Below are 17,068 nucleotides of genomic sequence, written 5' to 3' on the forward strand. Positions count from 1 at the left end.
CACACACACGCAGCCAGTTTGCTAGAGGACTCTCACTTATCTAACAAGGTTGAAGACAAAGTTTAGCTGCTGTTAGTTTCTCTTCATTTTTTAGTTTAGTTTATTTTTTACACTGGACAGTACATGTTTTAAGTGTATAAATATTTTTTTAATGTTGGACAGTACATGTATTAAGTGTATAAGTATTTTTTAATGCTGGAGATTACGTGTTTTAACTGTATTTGCTGGGAGAAAATGCCAGTGGTTCCAGTGGTGGAAAGGTGAGTTTTCTGTGTTGTTTCTGATCATGAATATTTCGCTTTATTTACTGCAGTCTATGTTAACTGACTTCTATTTTGGCTCAAAGAAAACTGAATATTTTAACAGGGCTTTCTCCTAATGAGGAGTTTAGCTTAATTGCTGGTTTTAGTCAGATACACAGAAAGGCAGTGACTGGCCTCACTTGACATGAAATGTCTGACGAATAGATGTCAGGATCAGCCCATTTTTTGGGGCATGAAACTTTAACAAGACTACTCTGTGTCTGGCCCTCAATAAATGAGGCCTGTTTTAACGGTTCATTCTATCTTTACCTCTCTCAGCATTACAAATACAATAAATATCCTGCCAGGTTAAATGTCCTTCAATGGTGTAATAACAAAATACAAAAAAAAAAAAAAAAAAAAACGAAACTCAACACTTTAAAGATCTGGAACAAAGAGGAATATCTTGATTCCATTTCTCATTAAACCGAAAGGCGCATATGAGCGCATGGGATCACTCTGGTCGTGGAAAAGGTCAGTGGTGAAAGTCCAGGCTATCATCCTTATTTCCGGGATTCTGATGCTTGATTCTTTGGAGTTAAGTTTAAATATAATATTTGTCATAGCTCTTAGGTGACCGGTGTGTTTGAGATCGATCTGGCTGAGTCACTGAGTGATTGCAATGCTTTTTTACTCTGGAGTATTGCCGTGCTGGTCCTAAGAGTGCTGGTTTAATTTTGCTCAAACGACAGGATCTGACCAGAGAGATAATGTGATCTGATTGGATATATCGAGCTAATGTGATCTGATTGGATATTAAGGTCATGTGATTTGATTGTTGTAAATAACTGAGAGAGGTAAGGACACGACACCTTTACTCCCATTTCCGTCTTTGTTTGTGCAGCATTCCAATCCTTTCCCCCATAAACTAATAAAGTAATTAACCCTGTTATAAGAATGTATTTCGTTGACTGTGATTCAGGAAACCCTGTACTGTCACTGCTCATTGACCTCATTTCACTAAATGCCTTTTCCAATTTTAAATAAATATGTGCAGCTGAATGAGAACCTCCAAGAGTGTTGGTGTATTTACCTTGTGCCATTTGGATGTTGCAGAGACTGTCAGATCACCAGGGTGAACCAATCCCAGCACAGGGGAAAACACTGAACCAACCGTATCAATTCCCTGTATTGTCATTCCTTCCCCTGGGGCAGGATTCTTCCCCCTGTGGGGCGGAGATGGGGAGTACCCCTAAACGCTGGGTGATTCAGCCACTGTCTCCCAAGCTGGAGCAGGCACATCTGCGTGCCCTGCTGAACCCTGCTTCTCCAGAGGGAAGCTCCAGCCGTGAGACAGACTCTTTGACATTTAAATTTGACAGCATCTCCATTGCCCGCACCATGGCAGGCGTTACTGTGACGTCTCAGACTGATGAGACAGATCTGGATGTTGTTGTCCAGGCCCGACAGGTGTCTCTGTCTGAGGAAGGCAGCACCAGTGCCAGTGAAGACAGGCAACCCAGTAACCCCAGTACTCCCAGCAGGCCTGGCTCATACTGTGGCTTCTATGCATTCGTTGATGAGCCTGGCAGTCCAGAGGCAGAGAGCAATGAAGCATACATGACCTCCCCTGAACGGCAAGTCAAACTCACCACGATCAAGCAGGAGAGCGCGTACACCCTGCAGACTTACGCTGAGGAGAGGAGACCAGTGAGACTGTTCCAAGAGACCAACGGCGATGCCCCTTACCAGGCACAGAGGGAGGAAGATGCCGAGGAAGAGGAGAAGCTGGACAGGCTGGAGATTATTCGCAGTCAGGCCCCGAGGAGGAAACCAGAGTTTAAGGAGCAGTGGAGTGCTCTGGACGTCAAACAACCTTCCCAGAGTTTGGTGGACGGGTTCAGCATAGTGTACAGTCCTGTCAGATCTAAACCTGATCAGAACCGGCCTGAACCTGGGACCATTAATAATGAACAGATCGACTTTAATGCAGCACGGAAGCAGTTCCTCATGATGGAGCAGTCTCAGCTCAGTGCAGTCCTACAGAATCGCAAGCAACAGACAAGATTCCCACTCACAGGAACCAGCCCTACAACCAACCACAGCAGTGCAAAGCAGCCAAGCCTGACCCCTTCACCTCAGCACGATAAAGGCTTCACATACACAGCCGAACAGTCCACAGTAACTCTCACCAAAACCACTGAAGACAAGATTCAGGGCAGCCCTGCCACAAATGACCCGCAGTCTACAGTGAGAGACCTGCATAGGAGCAACGGATCATCTAATGAACTGCTCCGTTCAGATGCTGAGCAGTACCAGTCAGTGACGAGCTCATCAGAGACGCCCATAGAGAGGGAGATCCGCATAGCTCAGGAAAGGGAGGAGAGTCTGAGACGGTCCAGGGGCATAACACGCTCTGGTTCTTCAGAACTGATCGAAATCAGAACCAAACACTTGCCCTCCACTCCTCCAGCCTCACCCCTGTCCATGTCAGTCAGGGCCAGAGACACCAACCGCGTCAGCTTCCTCATACAGAGAGAGATAGAGAATGACAGGAAGAGAGAGAAGGAGATGGATAGGAAGAGCTCTGGGGAGGGTGGGCTCTCAGATCTCTTCAGCAGAAATCATGTGGGGGATAAAAAGAGAATGTTTGAACCACAGAAAGAGCAAGCTCAAACCACAGCCCTCGATAGTCCTGTGGACACTGCACGGCGACCGGCTGTAGCTGTCGAGGAAATGTGGGTTGCAGAACGGCCGGTGCTAGTGGATGGCCAGGAGCTCTCAGACAGTGAGGAAGATGAGGCAGAGGAAGAGCCTCTCTCACCTTGCTGCCCGCATCGCCACCCTAATGAAATCGCTGTGTCGATGAGCCGAACAGAAAAGCCATCATACGCTGGTGGGCACTGGAGCCCCCCAACTGGTGTTAAAGTTCTGCCCAGTCCCCTTACAGAGGAGAGGACACACATACCGTCACTGCCGCTGATCAGCGTCCAAAGGCAAAAAACAGATCTCAGAGCTGGCCCCGAGTCTTTGCCCTCCTCACCTACCACTGAATCGAGCCAGATATCCAGTCCACGGTGGCGGTCACATCTGGACCTGTTTGATGAGAGTCCTCGCCTGCAGAACGCTCCAGATCTGATCCGCAGAGAGATGGAGCAGGACCAACGCAGGGAGCAGGAGCTCCTGGAGCAGAGAGCAGCCAACCTCCTTCTCCTGTCCTCTCACAAACCAACAGAGCCAGGGGAACAGCCCAGTCATAGGGAAAAGGAAAAGTTAAGCTCACCAACCAGCGCTCACACAGATTTGGTGGACTCTGCAGAACAATACACAAAGATGATGAAATCTAATGACTATTTTTCCCGGAAGCTGGATCAGAACACCGATACAGTGCAGTCAGGTTGGTTGGTTCAGACATGTTGATTTCAGAGGGTGACAAATATTCCATTTGTTGTGCATTATCTAGCACTGAAAATGCTAAAATGTCATTTAGGAAAATGTTTCCACCGGTAAGTTTTAGAGAGCAGGTAGCTTATTAATATTTAGTGTGTAAGGATGTTAGCACTTGATGACAAAAGGCTTAGTGACTGTCTCAAACTACTCCATCCCTCTGATGTTAATTACTTGTTAAGTGGACACTGTTTTGCACTAAACTTACAGCAGTGAGACAAGTGAACAGTGAGACAAGTAATGCCACTCAGAAAAAAATATGAAATTCTGTATTGTAATAAGCATTTTAATACTAATCTTATTATTAACAGTATTAATAAGTACATCTACATGTATCCCTACATATACACAGACATTTAATTGAAGAGATAAAGTCATTGGTCCTCATTCACCAATGTCTTCCAAAGTTTTTTCTTAAATTTGTTCTTGAGAAAAGTCTCCGTCAGATTCATGACGTGTTCCTTAACCGCAGAATTGTTGGCATCTTTGTTCTTATAATGATGAATCTCATTGTCATCGTAAATTGAAAGTGCATTCCAGTTTTTCCTAATTAGCATAGGGGAACAGCCTGCCCATGCCCATAAAAGGGCATGAGACTGCAGGGCTGTGTGCACACACAGAAATCTATGGAAGCCCGTTTCGGCCACAAAAAAAATTGCTTAATTGCGACTTTATTTCTTGGAATTCTGACTTTATTTCTTGGAATTCCGACCCTTTTCTCACAATTCTGACTTTATTTCTTGGAATTCTGAGTTCTTTTCTAAAAACCAACAAGTAGCTTCAGTCATCTCTTCTGCCCCTGGTTTAATGGTTCAGTGCAACACGCATACAGTAGCAGACAGGAGCGAAGGCTACATTGGCTGCATCTGCTCTGTCCAGGTATTTTAATATTTATCCATATGTATAAAAGTAAAACTGACTGATTCTCACACACCTGCTTTACAGCCTGTCTGGTTTCAGATGGGATAACCCATGAGTAGTGTATGTAAAACTACTGCTCACTTATCACAGTCTCCATCAACTGTTATATTCTCATATTGCTTTTTTTGTTCATTTTACAAAAGTATGAATAAATATGCACTACGTTCTGGAGTGTAACATGAAGTGTTAGTGTAGTGTTTATTAATAATGTTTAGTAAAATAATTAAAAAAATTATTAAGAAATATTATAAATGATAAAAACATTACTGTCATTTAAATCCTATAACATTTAACTACTGTAGAACTGAAGAAAACGCAAAAAAACAAAAATTTTGCTCAAACCTGTCAGCACTCAAATGTGCGTAAGTGTGCTCTTGAGTATGCACAGATTGTGTTCTTACCTAAGAACAAATCCCAAATAAGAAAACATTGGTGAATGTCAGAAAACTGGGTTTTAAGGACAAATTTCTTCTTAAGAACGGTTGGTGAATGAGGCCCATTGTTTTCTTAGGCCTGTGTGGTTTAGGACTGTGAAGGGGTGTGTGCGTGTGTGTGCGCGCGTGTGTACTATAGTGACATGCTTTTTCTCTTTCATTACAGAAGATGAAAACCCTGCCACCAGACTTCCATCAATCTCCATTCTCGCCGCTCAGCCCTGGGGCCGAGTCAAGCCCAGCTCCCCTACTGTTGCCCAGGTGCCTCCACACCTGCCCACCACGCCCACTCAGAGGGGCCTAACTGAGACTCTGCTGGGGGACTTTGAAGAGAGACGAATTCGGCAGAAACAGGAGGAAGCAGCCGTGAGTAACATCCTCAGAGAGCCATCCAACACATACATCACTGACCCAAACCTCACACGCAGCCTACTGCCAGCTAAGACCACACGTTGAAAAACAACAACGAGTTGTCACAAGGACCCACACACGGTTTACTACCATTTCACTATTCACCATTCACTATTCACCAGTTAGCTTCTTCACTATTTCAGTATCGTTCAGTACTAATTAGTGATTTGGTCCAATAAAGAGAAGGAAGCAAGGCTATTGGGTCAGAGCCCCACATTTCCTTTAACTCACTTAGATCAACATCCGCATGTTCTGTCTTTTTTCTAACTCACTCTCTCTTTCCTCAGTATGCAGGAATCCAGCCCATTGACGACATCAACAATGAGGTAACTGGACACTGTCATTGCAGTAAACACAGTGGCCACTGTGCCTGTTCTCTCTCTCTCTGCTTATTCCCACCTCACTTCCCTTTGGTTGCAGGTCGTGGAGTCAACACGTGTCACCAGGCACAAAAACCTGCGTGCCCTGCGCTGGGAGGCAGGAGTGTATGAGAACCAGAGCGCTGACTAAATCCCCACTGCTCCCACTGCAGCACTCTAACACCTGTTTCACCAGTTTAACGACCCAATTTAACATTTTAACCAGTTTAATCCCACACCAGCCTGTAGAAATAGCTCTCTGTATAAATGGACAGTAGATGGCGATAGCAAGTTAGTGAAAAGTTAATGTGATTGAAATTTGAAAGCTTCATTATTCAGCTTCTGCCATCATCATCATCATCTTTACCGGAACTTATCTAATCATGTGCTTCTTTAGCTAAGATATATTATCAAATTATGAGATTGTTCTCTGATTCACAGTATTGTCTTTAAAATATCTTTAAATTTGTTAATATTGTAGAAAGAGCAAGGATCCAAAAATGAAAAAAGGAACTGCTCATGGTATTTCTGTACATGAGGCCATTTGAGATATTGTATGCACAGAGTGTGAACAGATTGAGATATTGTATGCACAGAGTGTGAACAGATTGAGATATTGTATGCACAGAGTGTGAACAGAGAGAAATGCAAAATGAGAACCCTTACAAGATGCTTATTTTTCTCAGCCAATATTATTAGGAGCTCAGTGAAATAAAATACAGCCCCAAAAGTCTCATTTATGGATGTTCATTTCACTTTGACCTCAAGACCAAGGACACTATAATGCAGGGGAGAACAGTCGAGAACAGTAGACTATAGTACAGTAGAGTACAGCAGACTGTAGTACAGTCGAGTACAGTAGACTGTTGTACAATAAAATAGAGTACAATCGACTGTAGCACTGTAGAGTATGCACAGTAGACTACGGTACAGTAGACTATATTTTCATACAGTAGAGTACAGTAGTTTACAGTAGAGTACACTATACTCTCATACAGTAGAGCACAGTAGACCAAAGTAGAGTACACTATACAAGCATACAGTAGAGTACAGTAGACTACGGTAGAGTACACTATATTTTCATACAGTAGACCACAGTAGACCACAGTAGAGTACACTATATTTTCATACAGTAGAGTACAGTAGACCACAGTAGAGTACACTATATTTTCATACAGTAGAGTACAGTAGTTTACAGTAGGGTACACTATATTTTCATACAGTAGAGTACAGTACACCACAGTAGAGTACACTATATTTTCATACAGTAGAGTACAGTAGTTTACAGTAGAGTACATTATATTTTCATACAGTAGAGTACAGTACACCACAGTAGAGTACACTATATTTTCATACAGTAGAGTACAGTAGTTTACAGTAGAGTACACTATATTTTCATACAGTAGAGTACAGTAGACCACAGTAGAGTACACTATACAAGCATACAGTAGAGTACAGTAGACTACGGTAGAGTACACTATACTAGCATGCAGTAGAGTACAGTAGACTATAGCACAGTAGAGTACACTATACTAGCATACAGTAGAGTACAGTAGACTACAGTAGAGTACACTATACTTTCATACAGTAGAGTACAGTAGACTACAGTAGAGTACACTATACTAGCATACAGTAGAGTACAGTAGACTACAGTAGAGTACACTATACTTTCATACAGTAGAGGACAGTAGACTATAGCACAGTAGAGTACACTATACTAGCATACAGTAGAGTACAGTAGACTACAGTAGAGTACACTATACTAGCATACAGTAGAGTACAGTAGACTATAGCACAGTAGAGTACACTATACTAGCATACAGTAGAGTACAGTAGACTACAGTAGAGTACACTATACTTTCATACAGTAGAGTACAGTAGACTACAGTAGAGTACACTATACTAGCATACAGTAGAGTACAGTAGACTACAGTAGAGTACACTATACTTTCATACAGTAGAGGACAGTAGACTATAGTACAGTAGACTATAGTACAGGAGAGTACAGTAGACTATAGTACAGTAGACTGAAATAGAGTATGGGGGGATCTATGAGACATTAAATTTGATACAAATTTGAAATTCGACATGAACAGTTGAAATGACGTAACTGACCTTCTAAAGGAACAAAGGGCCAGAGGAATGGAGACCACACTTTCCACTGACTCATGGTTCCATTTAAGTATTGTATGTATAGGATACTGTGTGATGATGAGGCATGGTTGTGTAGACTGTGAAGCAGGCTATGATGTCTGCTCTCCCTCATCACTGCTGACTGCCTCTTCTCTGACTCTATACATGACTGTCTCTGCTCTGACTCTATACCTGACTGTCTCTGTTTTGACTCTATACATGACTGCCTCTGCTCTGACTCTATACATGACTGTCTCTGTTTTGACTCTATACATGACTGTCTCTGCTCTGACTCTATACATGACTGTCTCTGCTCTGACTCTATACATGACTGTCTCTGCTCTGACTCTATACCCGACTGTCTCTGCTCTGACTCTATACCCGACTGCCTCTGCTCTGACTCTATATATGACTGTCTCTGCTCTGACTCTATACATGACTGTCTCTGTTTTGACTCTATACATGACTGTCTCTGCTCTGACTCTATACATGACTGTCTCTGCTCTGACTCTATACCCGACTGTCTCTGCTCTGACTCTATACATGACTGCCTCTGCTCTGACTCTATACATGACTGTCTCTGCTCTGACTCTATACATGACTGTCTCTGCTCTGACTCTATACATGACTGCCTCTGCTCTGACTCTATACCTGACTGCCTCTGCTCTGACTCTATACATGACTGTCTCTGTTTTGACTCTATACATGACTGTCTCTGTTTTGACTCTATACATGACTGTCTCTGCTCTGACTCTATACATGACTGTCTCTGCTCTGACTCTATACCTGACTGTCTCTGCTCTGACTCTATACCTGACTGTCTCTGTTTTGACTCTATACATGACTGTCTCTGCTCTGACTCTATACATGACTGCCTCTGCTCTGACTCTATACCTGACTGTCTCTGTTTTGACTCTATACATGACTGTCTCTGCTCTGACTCTATACATGACTGTCTCTGTTTTGACTCTATACATGACTGTCTCTGTTTTGACTCTATACATGACTGTCTCTGCTCTGACTCTATACATGACTGCCTCTGCTCTGACTCTATACCTGACTGTCTCTGTTTTGACTCTATACATGACTGTCTCTGCTCTGACTCTATACATGACTGCCTCTGCTCTGACTCTATACATGACTGTCTCTGCTCTGACTCTATACATGACTGTCTCTGCTCTGACTCTATACATGACTGTCTCTGCTCCGACTCTATACATGACTGTCTCTGTTTTGACTCTATACATGACTGTCTCTGCTCTGACTCTATACATGACTGCCTCTGCTCCGACTCTATACATGACTGTCTCTGTTTTGACTCTATACCTGACTGTCTCTGCTCTGACTCTATACCTGACTGCCTCTGCTGTGACTCTACACCTAACTGCCTCAGCTCTGACTCTATACATGACTGCCTCTGCTCTGACTCTATACCTGACTGTCTCTGTTTTGACTCTATACATGACTGTCTCTGCTCTGACTCTATACATGACTGCCTCTGCTCTGACTCTATACATGACTGTCTCTGTTTTGACTCTATACATGACTGTCTCTGCTCTGACTCTATACATGACTGTCTCTGTTTTGACTCTATACATGACTGTCTCTGCTCCGACTCTATACATGACTGTCTCTGTTTTGACTCTATACATGACTGTCTCTGCTCCGACTCTATACATGACTGTCTCTGTTTTGACTCTATACATGACTGTCTCTGCTCTGACTCTATACATGACTGCCTCTGCTCTGACTCTATACCTGACTGTCTCTGCTCTGACTCTATACATGACTGTCTCTGCTCTGACTCTATACATGACTGTCTCTGTTTTGACTCTATACATGACTGTCTCTGTTTTGACTCTATACATGACTGTCTCTGCTCTGACTCTATACATGACTGCCTCTGCTCTGACTCTATACCTGACTGTCTCTGTTTTGACTCTATACATGACTGTCTCTGCTCTGACTCTATACATGACTGCCTCTGCTCTGACTCTATACATGACTGTCTCTGCTCTGACTCTATACATGACTGTCTCTGCTCTGACTCTATACATGACTGTCTCTGTTTTGACTCTATACATGACTGTCTCTGCTCCGACTCTATACATGACTGTCTCTGTTTTGACTCTATACATGACTGTCTCTGCTCTGACTCTATACATGACTGCCTCTGCTCCGACTCTATACATGACTGTCTCTGTTTTGACTCTATACCTGACTGTCTCTGCTCTGACTCTATACCTGACTGCCTCTGCTGTGACTCTACACCTAACTGCCTCAGCTCTGACTCTATACATGACTGCCTCTGCTCTGACTCTATACCTGACTGTCTCTGTTTTGACTCTATACATGACTGTCTCTGCTCTGACTCTATACATGACTGCCTCTGCTCTGACTCTATACATGACTGTCTCTGTTTTGACTCTATACATGACTGTCTCTGCTCTGACTCTATACATGACTGTCTCTGTTTTGACTCTATACATGACTGTCTCTGCTCCGACTCTATACATGACTGTCTCTGTTTTGACTCTATACATGACTGTCTCTGCTCCGACTCTATACATGACTGTCTCTGTTTTGACTCTATACATGACTGTCTCTGCTCTGACTCTATACATGACTGCCTCTGCTCTGACTCTATACATGACTGTCTCTGCTCTGACTCTATACATGACTGTCTCTGTTTTGACTCTATACATGACTGTCTCTGTTTTGACTCTATACATGACTGTCTCTGTTTTGACTCTATACATGACTGCCTCTGCTCTGACTCTATACCTGACTGTCTCTGCTCTGACTCTATACCTGACTGCCTCTGCTGTGACTCTACACCTAACTGCCTCTGCTCTGACTCTATATATGACTGTCTCTGCTCTGACTCTGTAGCTGACTGTCTCTGGCTGTTTCACAGGCTTCCTTCCCTTTGTGAAGTACACAGAGGATGTCTGTGAACAATGTCTCTTGGTCTGAGTGGCTTTTCATCAGCTGCTCTTTCCTTACGTTGTGGAATTAAAGCTGTGTCCCAGTCAATGACCCTAAATGATAAGATTAAGGAAAAACAGATAATGTTAATGCTAACATTCAATTTGATAAATGTGGTTTACATTTATTTACACAATATGGTTTACATTTAAGTTCAAGTTTAAGTTTAAGTTTATTTCTATAGCGCTTCTTACAGTCAAAAATGGTCTCAGAGCAGTTTTACAGAAAATTAACGCCTAAACCCACAGTGAGCAAGTCTGAGATGGCAGTGGCAAGGAAAAACTCCCTAATGAAGTGAAGGAGGAAGAAACCTCGGGAGAAACCGAGACTCACCGGGGGGGGGGGGGGGGGGTCTCATCTGCTGTCTAGCACATAGAATAGAGACTTTTGCCGTATGGAACGAGTCCATTTCTTTGCATGATGTAGACGTTTACTCAGTGGTGTTATAAGTGAGCGTATAACTAGTCTACAACAGAAATGTGCCTTCAGAATTATGTAAATGTACACAGTCGCAGTTAAACACACCTATGTAGCCAAAATGAATGAGCTAACAGGATCTAAGTTAGCAGATGTGTTAGCTGAGAGAATAAAGAGTTGATACAGGGGTGTACTGAGGCTCAGCCCCTGACTTAACTGAAATGTAAACGCTGATGCCTTCCTTACTTCAGCAGAAAATAACCCACAGACCACACAGCCTGTGCAGTTTACATGACAGCCCCCCCACCCCCCCGAGTCACCAGCTCCAGCGCTCATCTCACAGCTTACATTCTCAGATGTTCATTCGAGGTTTTGCTTGTCTGAGATCATTCTTATCTGAGGTTTTCCTGTAGCCTTACTACTCTGTTATATTCTCACAGCCTGATGCCAGACGACTGGAGGACTGATTTTTCCCTTCTCAGTCTTGGTTCCTCTGAAGGGAACTTTCCCTTCACTCTGCATTCTGTCAATATCATGAGGAGCTGATTTGTGATGATGACTATTGTAAAATGCAGTAAACATTAAAAAAAAAGAAAAAAAAGAATTGGATCGAATTGGGCAGGGTATTTCCTGCCTTCCCCTACTACAGTTTCATTTTACTGTCTTTACTTCCCCTCCCCATAGCTGTCTCTCTCTGACGCCCCCCCCCCCCCCCATTCCACACACACACACACACACACACATACACACACACTCACACACACCATTGTCTGTAAAAAAATACCAGTAAGGCTGTGGGTATGTTTAATAATGAGGGACAAAATTGCCTCTGGAGCACTTTCACTAGCTGCCTGTTAGCCATCTGCTCATATGACTGATTGGAGGCACATAGAGACACCACAGGGTATGTATGATATGCCGTAATCTCTACTCTCATTTTCACTAATTATTACATTTTCTTCTGTAAAACATAATAGGAAATGTAGTGATTGATCAGATGAATTTCTGTTGGCAGGCTGGTTTATTCTGTGTTTTAAAAACTCTTCCATGTGAAATAAGGATTGTGACTCAGATTAGCACAGCTATGACACAGTGAATACAGGAACATTAGAAATATTAACACTGTAGGTTTACAGACATACTGTCAGTCTACAGACATAATGTAGTGGAATTAACCACAAAAGGCACTCATCCAAACTTTAACACCACAGCAATGCACATTTTCTCCGATGGTATCTGATGGAGACTGACCTCTAACTTTATTTTTCTGCTTTGAGTAATTATATGATGTCATTTTTATTTACATTAATTATGGGAGGTTACATGAAAGACTATATGATTTTGCCAAGGCAAAGGATGAGATGGCACTGAAGCAGGTTTGGCCTAAGTGTACAGACAATATAAACAGTACAGGAAGTATATAAACAATATTCCTCCTTCTGATAGTACACATAATTTAGTGCAGTCACTCTCAACTCCAGTCCTGAGGGCCCAGTGCCCTGCATGGCGCTGCTTTGACTCTCCTGAGCTCAGGACCAATACACCTGAATCATCAAACCCCTGATTAGCTCAACTAACTGTGATAATGAAGAGTTAAAACGTGCAGGGCAGTGGCCCCCAGGACTGGAGTTGAGAACCACTGATTTAGCGCCTGTCTGACTCGGCCAAGACGACTTCTTTTAAAGTTGATTCTCTGATCGTGTACAGTAAGCCTGTAACAGCTGACAGTGACAATCAGTTGTCTCCGTATCTCACATCATTAGTCATGCTTTTGAAAGTGGAATTGTGGTCCTGTTCTGCTTCACTGTTCAGGAGAAAAGAGAAGTTATCATCCCATTACCACAGTGATGACCATTAATGACACTAACAACAATAGCTTTGAAGCAGCACACCCTCCTTTCCTGTGAAACCATAACCAGGTCTACAAGTTACCTGGAATCACTGGGTTTGGGAAAAGCATATGGAAAATTCATCTACTGGGGTCACAGACTTTTAATATGAAAACCTGCTGGAACTTTTTTCATGTTTTAAGATGTGAGAGGTTTTTCAAAGACATGATCCTCCACATATTGACAATGGGGTCATCAGACCAAACGGATGTAAAGTGTGTAGTTGCTGTTTATTGAATTTGCTTTGGCCTCTCTGTTCATTAGTACAATGATCTAAGTGCTAACCTGAAAATCGCATTTAATCACATCCATTAAAGCTCTGTTTTCTTATGTCACAAAACTGACTCCATCACTTTCAGAATCACTGTTTTTTTTTTTAAACATGAGCTGGTCTTTCCAAAACAGAGAAACACAGCGATGCACTTCCTCTGAGAGAACAGGCATGTTGTTGTCAGTGTGTCACCCTAACAAGTTTTTATCCTGCTCTTTTTCATCCAGGTCATTTACCTAACGCAGCCCTGAACACAGCCCTGAACACAGCCCTGAACACAGCCCTGCTCCTGACAGCCTTGGCCCTTTACCTAACACAGCCCTGAACACAGCCCTGCTCCTGACAGCTTTGGCCCTTTACCTAACGCAGCCCTGAACACAACCCTGCTCCTGACAGCCTTGGCCCTTTCCCTAACACAACCCTGCTCCTGACAGCTTTGGCCCTTTACCTAACACAGCCCTGAACACAACCCTGCTCCTGACAGCTTTGGCCCTTTACCTAACGCAGCCCTGAACACAACCCTGCTCCTGACAGCCTTGGCCCTTTACCTAACACAGCCCTGCTCCTGACAGCTTTGGCCCTTTACCTAACACAGCCCTGAACACAACCCTGCTCCTGACAGCCTTGGCCCTTTACCTAACACAGCCCTGAACACAGCCCTGCTCCTGACAGCCTTGGCCCTTTACCTAACACAGCCCTGAACACAACCCTGCTCCTGACAGCCTTGGCCCTTTACCTAACACAGCCCTGAACACAGCCCTGCTCCTGACAGCCTTGGCCCTTTACCTAACACAGCCCTGAACACAGCCCTGCTCCTGACAGCCTTGGCCATTCTGTTCAGAACTCTTTGAAATTCTGGCCTCAGTGTCATTCTATAACTGTGGTATTGTCCTGAAAAACTGAGGCAAAAGCGGAAAACACCTTTTCAAAATGTATTTATCAAATGCTATGCAAGTGCAGAGAAAGCATGTATATGTTTCTGTGACCAGTGCATTTTGCTTTGACAGTGTAAAAAGAGAACATATGATTTTCTCTGTTCATTGTTTTCAGGGATCATGTGTGCTGTTTTGTCCCTGGTGGAGCCTGTGGTGATAGTTCATAAGGTGGGAAACTCCTTTTTCCAGCTGGCCCTCACGCTGACGGTGTATAACCACTCTCTACTGGAAGCAGACGGACAGCCTAACCAGGCTCAGGCAGTCTCCTCACACTTTCTCCTCATTCACTCTGTTCTGTCCGTTCTGCTGGGAACACTGGCTATCATTCCACTAGGTCGTATGGCGGATCGCCGTGGGCCCAAAGTGCTGCTGGTGGTCCCTCAGGTGGGTTCTGTTCTCGGGATGTGTTTCCTGCTGTTTTTTCTGCTCTGGGAGCTACCCCTCTGGTTCCTCTATTTTGGTGCAGTAGTGTACGGCCTGTCAGGGGGGTCTCCAGCGTACTGGGCTGGGGTGGTGTCCATGGCTGCTCTCAGCTCCAAACCCGGCCACCGCACCCTGAAGCTAAACGTGGTGGATTTCTGTGGAGGGGTGGCAGGCGTCCTGGGGGGGCTTTTAGCGGGGTACGTGTATGGAGGTAAGAGCGGAGTAATTCTCGTCCTTACTGCTATCCTCCTCATTGTGCTGGGACTCCTCTACTCCACACTGCTCCTCTCCTTCCCCATATCCCCCGTTACAGAGGGCAGCCAGCCTCTGGCCCAACCTCAGGGTGACTGGAATATGAACACGAGAGAGGTGGTTTTACTGGTCGGCTCGATGGTTCTGTTCATGCTGGGTATGGAGGGAGCAGAGAATGTGCTCTCTCTTTATGTTCTGAAGCCTCCGTTAGCGTGGGACTCCGTCTGGGCCGGGTACGGCCAGGCTGCCACAAACGCCATGTACCTCACCAGCTTCCTGGGGGTTCTGGTTCTGTCTGGGCCCCTGGGGGACCAATCCCTCTGTCTGCTGGGCATCATCTCCAACTGCACTGGCATGGCTCTGATGGCCTTTGCCACACACAGCTGGGTGTATTTTATGGGTGAGAAATGTGACATGACTGAGAATATACATTTAATGTACTATTTATAAAATTACAATTATAATATATCATAAATATTATCAAATGTGCCATTACTACACTGTTCAGTAACATGTCTGCCCTTACAGCCAGAGCGGTAATGCTGTTCGCCTGTGTCCCAATGCCAACACTCAGAGCAATGCTCTCCAAAGTCCTGGACGCTCAGCAATACGGTATGCCACTACTCCCACTACTACTGCTTATTATCACCATCATCATCATCACCACCACCATCATCATCATCACCATCACAGTGCCATTACTGCAGTATTATCACAGCTCACGTCACCATCTGTAAAGGTTTTCACTTCACGTGGTTTCATGGTGCTGTGTTAACTGGGGCATGCTTAGATCCGAAGAAGGAAAATTCCACGACAATTTATAAGGATAGGATTGGTTTTAAAAACAGATTTTCAAGGCTAAAAAAAATCTGTGTGTTCCCACCAAACCCTCAGTCCCTGACGGACTTCATTTAGAATCTTAGCAGCCCTGTGGGCCAAGCCACGACACATGACTCCCCCTGACATGACTCCCCCTGACGTGACTCCCCCTGACGTGACTCCCCCTGACGTGACTCCCCCTGACGTGACGCCTCTGTCAGTCACATTCAGACTCTTCACTTTGACATGTGGCTTAGTGTTTAGTGAAAAGGGAATATCAGTAGCCTACATATCAATACGCAGTCATCGGTTTTGTTTTGAATAGCCGAAACAATATTAAGTACTAAACATAGAGTAAAAGCAGTGCAGAGTGAGAACTGTCTGTCTCTCATCTCTTTGTGGCTCAGAGTAACAGTCCTCTGTGTCTGCTGTGTCCAGGGCGTGTCTTTGGACTGCTGCAGCTGGTTCTGGCTGTGACTGAGGTTCTATCGACTGTGATCTTCACGTCTGTTTACCCTTTGACCCTGGATTGGCATGGGGGTCTCTGCTTCCTGCTCTCCTGTTTCATCAGCTACCTCAGTGTCATACCAATACTGTATGTTCAGCTACCTCAGTGTCACACCAACACTGTATGTTCAGCTACCTCAGTGTCACACCAACACTGTATGTTCAGCTACCTCAGTGTCACACCAACACTGTATGTTCAGCTCTTTTCAGAAAACATCTCTCCCCTTTCACTTCCACTCATCACCATTTACTTTTAAAAAATTCACTTATTTCACTGTTAGCACATCATATTTTGCATGTTAAAACATGTCTGTGTTGTATTGTTTGTATTAAGGTACCTGAGCTATAGAGGCAGGAGACAGGACTACACGGCTATTTAACTGGAATAGGATCACAGCCTGACAGCCTGAAATCTGAGCACAGCGTGGGACAGCTAAATAACATCAGTAATGGACCTGAAAAATCACGCAGAGCAGAAAACAGGTTTCAGTTGTGTCAGCAGGACAGTTTGCTATGAAACCGTGTCTCTTTCCAAGAGTTGTGTTACGCTTTGCCCTGACTCACATTTAGCATCAGAATTAATTTAATTGCGTGGTCACACGCTAAAAGATAAAATGCTT

At 44.0% G+C, this 17,068-nt stretch overlaps 2 protein-coding genes across 2 annotated transcripts; both read left to right on the forward strand.

Moving 5' to 3' along the window:
* Positions 1-6,550, forward strand: misp (mitotic spindle positioning). The gene is made up of 5 exons (XM_030783745.1): positions 1-260; positions 1,359-3,639; positions 5,211-5,410; positions 5,743-5,781; positions 5,876-6,550. The coding sequence occupies exons 2-5, from the start codon at positions 1,482-1,484 to the stop codon at positions 5,963-5,965; spliced, it is 2,487 nt and encodes an 828-aa protein (XP_030639605.1). The 5' UTR covers positions 1-260; positions 1,359-1,481; the 3' UTR covers positions 5,966-6,550.
* An 8,017-nt stretch (positions 6,551-14,567) lies between these two features.
* LOC115820250 (thymic stromal cotransporter homolog) lies at positions 14,568-16,828 on the forward strand. The gene is made up of 4 exons (XM_030783746.1): positions 14,568-15,522; positions 15,651-15,734; positions 16,380-16,536; positions 16,783-16,828. The coding sequence occupies exons 1-4, from the start codon at positions 14,568-14,570 to the stop codon at positions 16,826-16,828; spliced, it is 1,242 nt and encodes a 413-aa protein (XP_030639606.1).
* Positions 16,829-17,068: the final 240 nt, after the last annotated feature.

The sequence above is a fragment of the Chanos chanos genome, chromosome 9 (genome assembly GCF_902362185.1).
Source record: "Chanos chanos chromosome 9, fChaCha1.1, whole genome shotgun sequence".
In the NCBI taxonomy this organism is placed as follows: Eukaryota; Metazoa; Chordata; class Actinopteri; order Gonorynchiformes; family Chanidae; genus Chanos; species Chanos chanos.